Here is a 6000-nt window from a genome sequence, read left to right on the forward strand (position 1 = left end):
CATTCTAGATCTAACAATTTTAAAGCTACCTGAACTATACCTAACTATATCTCTTTTCTCATTTCCTCAAATGTAATTATTTGTCTTTATTTTTGTTCATATAATTTTAAAGCTGAATTGAGTAGTAGTTTAAATCTTAATTTGTGCATTGTAGATTGCTACAATACATAAGAATTACCATTTACCAGTCCAAAATCATCTGAAAACATGTGGCCATTCAGAAAATTCATTTGTTGGCATTATTTTCACATACATCTATATTTGTTCCCATGCATATATTTTTTTCATAGTTCTGTGTATGTTTCCTGTCAAAAATAACCACTGTGGGACCCCCCAATGGTTCCACTGGTAAGCAGAACCATTTTAAAAATTGTTTAACAAACTATTCACTGATGTCTGTTTATACCACCACCGTTAAACATATTTGAATCATTTTTTGGTGTCTTGATTTTTTTCAGAGATTTTTTTTTCTCATTTTTGTTTTATTTTAAACTTGTGAACATTTTATATCACTAGGTAGAGCAATCTACTCTCTAAAGAGTGTAGAGGGTATGGCTCTATCCTAGAATTATACTATTTTAAGATTAAGGTGCAGGACTTTTACTTCCTTTTCTGACTTGAAAATAAAAACCACCTGTATCTACAGTATCACAAACCTCATTGTTTGTGTGTGCGTATGTGTGTGTGTGTGTGAATTTAAAAAAAAAAAAAGTTTCATGTGGTTTTCAAGTAGAACTACAAAAGAGCAGCTCAGAATGCAGTGACACCTAATGGTAAAGCTATATTTATAGGAAATGTTTTTTTCTAATAAAAATTGTATTTATAGTTAAACTAAGTACTGATACCAGTATGCTGCCTTGTCATGAAGAATCCATAGCAACACTAAATAATTTACTTTTAAAAAATCAAATAATACATGCAAGTAAAGGTAAAGAAAATACTCTGTATTTGAGATTGTGGTTTTAAATTGCACTGTCCCTTTGAGGTAATATTACAGTATGATAAAATTAGCCTTAGAGATCAGAGTTAAGTGTAATGCATCTTTCATTACTGCTAACAATCTCAATAATTTCTATTGTTAGATGAGTGGAAAGTTAATCACCTTGAATTCTATTCAAATTTGAATTAAAATGTATAGGAGATATCTATTGAAAATATATTTCACTTGGAGTAGAAAGCAAAGGTCCTTAGTGTAATGGCTTATTAGTCATGTCATCATTGATTAATAACATTGTCTAACTTAATGTGCATCTGAATTGTGCTTCCAATAACAGTATTAATGATACAGAAAATAATAATCGAAAAATATATTTTTATTTTAATTCAGAATCTACTTCTTAGTACTTTCTTGAAGTTTACACTACGTATTATTAACTTAGGTAGGTAACTACTGTTAAAAATAAAAGACTAACAAATCATTGAAATTGAACTTAGTTGGTGTATAATGTTCATGAAGACTCCTGTGAACAACTGTAAACTAATGTTAATCATGAAAAGATTTGAAATGAAACATTTTGATAGAAGCCAGGGTACACTATCTACAAATGTCTGTATTTGGTAGTTTAGTTAGTCCTCCGTGCATAAGTAATGAAAACTGAGGCTTTAGATGTACTTTGATTATTTCTAATGTGTTGCCAAATTTTATTTACCCACCACTTTTGTACTTTCAAACTTTCTCATGGTGAAATATTCTGTAATTTACCTGGGGCTTCTCAAACTTGTCACAGTTGATGATTATGATCTCAGAGGATAAAGTATCATTTGCTTAAGAGACAAACATGAATAAGTGCCGTATTTCTATTCCCTGTTGGAAAAAGCTATTTTACAATGACCGATAACAAAACATCTTAGTGAATTTTGTAATATATGGGTAAGTACACTATCTGAGTGTTCCTTTGTAGAGATATATAACTGAGGATAGCTCATTTCAATCAGTTCTGTTAGCACAGGAACTAGGTAAATAAATGAGCATGCATTAAACTCTTAAAACATGAGATCCTCCATATTAGATATGAAGAAAAACACAAACTGTGCAGTTGACTGGAAATGCCACCTAATCCCCGCTTAATTAAAGCAGTGCTCTAAACTCCTGTTGTGTTTAGGGAATAAAGAATGTGGGACGACTGATGTATGAAGAAAATAGCAGTCAGTGTGGCTAATCTCAAAGACTTTGGGGCTTTCTAGCTACATAAATCAGAGCGACTTTTGAATAGCCTCATAAAACACAATATCATTGCCATTCCACTCACGACTTTTGGGTTCTTCCTACAGCATGCAGATCATTAGGAAACTTCTAAGCAATCAAGTAATGTGGGTCTGATGAAATTACTCAATCAATGCATAGGCTCAAAGTAGAAACATAATTCAAAATTGCATAGTTTCTATTATGGGGCATAGAAGCTCACAATGGAGGTGATTCATTTCTGCATACTGTGTGTATGTCAGTGTACGTTTATTAAACAAGTGTATCTTTAAAATATTTAACTGTGCCCCAAAGTAGATAAAATACTACGTATTTTAACTGAAATACATTTCAACTGAAATATATTTCAGGTTCAATCATTACAGTTTAATCATTACATCCTGTTATTGCAGTCATCTAATGTGTTAATAAAACATTTTAAAATATTGAACTGACTTCCTTTAACTGCATGAAGTAACAACACTGACAGAAACAGAAATAAAGAGTTTTCATATATAAAATCTGTTTCCATACCAAAAAGGGTTCAATATTTTAAAAAACTTATTAAAGTGCTATATTTTTATCTCCCAATTTGCCTGAACTGCATTTTGCAGCTACATTCTGCTTGAACTCATGACGTGGGGGGGTTGTGAAACCTTTCACTTCTGCCTATCTCCTTCAGTCTCTAGAATTGAAATACTCACTGTCCCTCCAGTTTTATCCTTTCTTTCCCTTAGTTCTGAAATAATACACTTGGTTATATGCATGTTTCTCACATTTAATGTTTAAATGAAAGGAATCACCTCCTAAAGATAATTCTCTTTCCTATTCTACCTAGTAAGTAAACTGTTCTAATAAATATTAAATGGTACTTTAAAATTATAAAATGGACATTCGTTTTTGAATTTATTATATTTTTCTTGACTTAGAGATAGAGGCAGATGTAACTTTTAATATCTATAGTGGCCACAAATGAATTTTGGTCATATTGTTTTGTTTTGTTTTGTTTTTACGAGGTAACATTTTTCAGAATATTATAAAAGATATGGGACGTTTAAAAATCACCAATTTGCTAGCTTCGTGGCAATACTAAGTAGTCTATAAAAGAACGAATCCTCTTGTCTAATGTACTAATTGCATTCAAGCCAAATTAATTGTCTGAGAACTATTTCTTTCAGTAGGATATATACAGTTAATGCATACAACCAGTTCTATAAAGAAATCTAATTTGTACACACTTTTTTTTTTTAGTTTGGTTATAAATAAGTAAGCCATGTCACACTGACAGACAACAGAATGCAAAAGAAAAAAAGACAACGGTTGTGTTCTATTTTGAAACAAATGCCCAGACAGCATTGCAAGTAGTATTCATCTGCTAAAGGATAGCAAGCACTGTGGGTGTTTACAAATAATGTATTTATCGTGTAGGCCAAGGAATAAGCAATAAAACAACCATTTATTCACAACCCTTCCCTCCTGAGCTATGACAAGGATATTGCAAAAATCCCTAATAATGAATTGATGATATACATATATATGATAACGTATATCTGCATTTCTACCCCAGTCATTTACTACTGGACATAAATGTATGTCACTTATTTAAGAGGAACATTATTCATTTCTGAGCTTCATCTGAACAATACTGAACCCCTCAATGAGACCATAATTTCTCCCTGAAAAGTTCTCACCCACAGGCACTGTTAGCCCCAAGATAAAACGTGATCCAGGTGCACGCTATCTGGAGCTTAATTTACTTAATGCGTAAGTGCAAGGCTTTCTGAATCCTGACCTCATTACTTCTGCACACGTACATAATATATAGTATATGTTATATATTGCATATATATATGGTTCTATTGCTGTAAATGATAGAGAACGGCAGACATGTTTACAAAGACAGCCTCTGAGACCAAGAGAGGGAGCCCCTTGGAGCTGAGGGGCTCCTCGCTGTGGGAGACCACACCAGATGGAAGGAGCCCCTTTCTTGGGCACGCACAATGGCCACTTAGGGCAGGTTCCCCTTCCAGGAGCGTGTGAGCGTGTGAGTGTCAGTGTGAGTGTGTGTGTTGCTCAGGGGAGGCGCACGGGGACGGTAAGGGAAGACGCTGCGACCCATCTGTCGCCTCGATTTGCAGAACATCGAGCCATGTGGACAGATAAAAGTCCTGTGCCGCGAAAAAATTCCCCAACAGGGGCTTCTCTGCAGCCCAGTAAATGGACCTTCCCGGTCTAGGGACGCGAATTTTCGTACAGGAAATCGTCGCATTAACGCACAAAGGCTGCAAGAGCCCGTCTCCCCTCAGCATTCACGGATTAGCAAGTGAGAAGAGTTGGAGCCTGAAGCTGCGAGCGCTGTGCATGATAATGACGCGCAGCCCCCAGCCGCCCCCGCCCGCCGCGGCCCGTCCCAGCCCGTCTGGTTGCCAATAGGTGGGGCCACTAGCATCTCGGAGCCGGCTCGGCCGTCCTTCCTCGAGTCAGGGCCGCCCGGCCTCAGCCCTGCGCCCCTGCTCTCAGCCTCCAGCGACTACTCCGTTGACTGCGAGGCGACGCGAAGCGGGTGTCTGCGAGCCAACCCACGGGGGCCGCCCGCGAGCGTTTGTCTCGCGTTTCCCCCGCGCCCAGAGGCGAGTCTGGCCTCCCCTTCAGGCCCCGGGAGCGCGTTGGAAGCGGCGGGGCGCGCGGCTCCCAGCCCGGGCCGACACCGTCGCCAGCCCCTCCCGCCTCCGCCGCGGCGACTCCACGCAAGGACCGCAAAGCCAAGGGGACGGGAAGAGGAGGCTGGGGGCTCATCCAGCACCACCGGGTCACCATCGCACGACGCTGCGGCGAACGCAGCCAGCTCACGTTGCAAAACCACCTGTTCGATCCGGAGGGAGCTCGGCCCCCCCAACCCCACACTTCCCACTCTAGTTCTTTCCGCCTCACAGGTGACACCTCCTCTGTTTCCCCAAAGATGTATTTTTTTCCTTAATGAGGCAAATGTACATCCGGGAAAGAATATGGATGGTAGAGTCGATTAAACTTCCTTTCGCCACACAGTTAGAACACCCCCCCCGCACCCCCCGGCACACACGCACACTGAGGGAAACTCGAGCCCCCCACGCATGCAGCCCACACTCCACGATCCATCGCGAAACAACAGCACAAGTCAAGGTTGGAGCAGCCACATAGTGTCGGTGAACTGAACAAGTGTGTTAGGAAAGGGTAGCGGGAAGGCGCAATGAAGCTAAGCCACCGCTGACAAGCCATACAGAGGGCGGAGGGGAAGGCAAGGAGAGACGTTTGAGAAACGAATCGGTGAAAGTGTCCACCGTCAGCACCAGCCCTTTCTTACCGATGTGAATGATCGAATCTGCATTCGCCGAGTCCCAGGTTCGAGACCACCAGACGCACAAAACCAAGATCAAGGGGAAAACTTCCATCTCCTCTTATGTTGATTCTCTTTTAGGATGGCTTTCCTTTCAATATATATTTTAAAAAACAGTCCAAATAGTTTGAGATCACGGCAGAGTTTAGCACAGCTTTTCCCCCTAAATTCCTATTGCCAGAGCAAAGGCTTTAATCGTCGCTGAGAAAGGCAGAACCAATAAGGAAAAGAGCCCAGCCTGAGGAAACCTCCTTCGCAAAGCCGTGTCACTTGGAGGGGAATTTTGGCATCGCCAGAGTTTTTTTGCAGTTTGGCTTTTTCAAAATGTATCCAGCCTCGGCTGCTGTCGGGCAGGAGGAGAGGCTGGAGCTCAGAACATCCCCATCGCTGCGCCGGGTCCACCGGTCTCCGGTCCCAGCTCCGCCGCAACTTCCAACAGACCACC

The 6000-nt window shown here is 40.4% G+C and overlaps 1 protein-coding gene across 3 annotated transcripts in view; it reads right to left on the minus strand.

Moving 5' to 3' along the window:
* GRID2 (glutamate ionotropic receptor delta type subunit 2) overlaps positions 1 to 5767 on the minus strand; it is a gene marked incomplete at its 3' end in the record, with an annotated part of 1748121 nt that extends 1742354 nt beyond the window's left edge. For all 3 annotated transcript variants that reach the window (XM_084234293.1, XM_084234294.1, XM_084234292.1), the window contains exon 1: positions 5523 to 5767. In XM_084234293.1, the coding sequence (XP_084090419.1) occupies positions 5523 to 5610 (88 nt within the window). In that variant the 5' untranslated portion in view covers positions 5611 to 5767. The remainder of the gene's footprint in view (positions 1 to 5522) is intronic.
* Between the last annotated feature and the right edge of the window lie 233 nt (positions 5768 to 6000).

The sequence above is a fragment of the Talpa europaea genome (assembly GCF_964194135.1).
Source record: "Talpa europaea genome assembly, chromosome: 5".
NCBI lineage: Eukaryota > Metazoa > Chordata > Mammalia > Eulipotyphla > Talpidae > Talpa > Talpa europaea.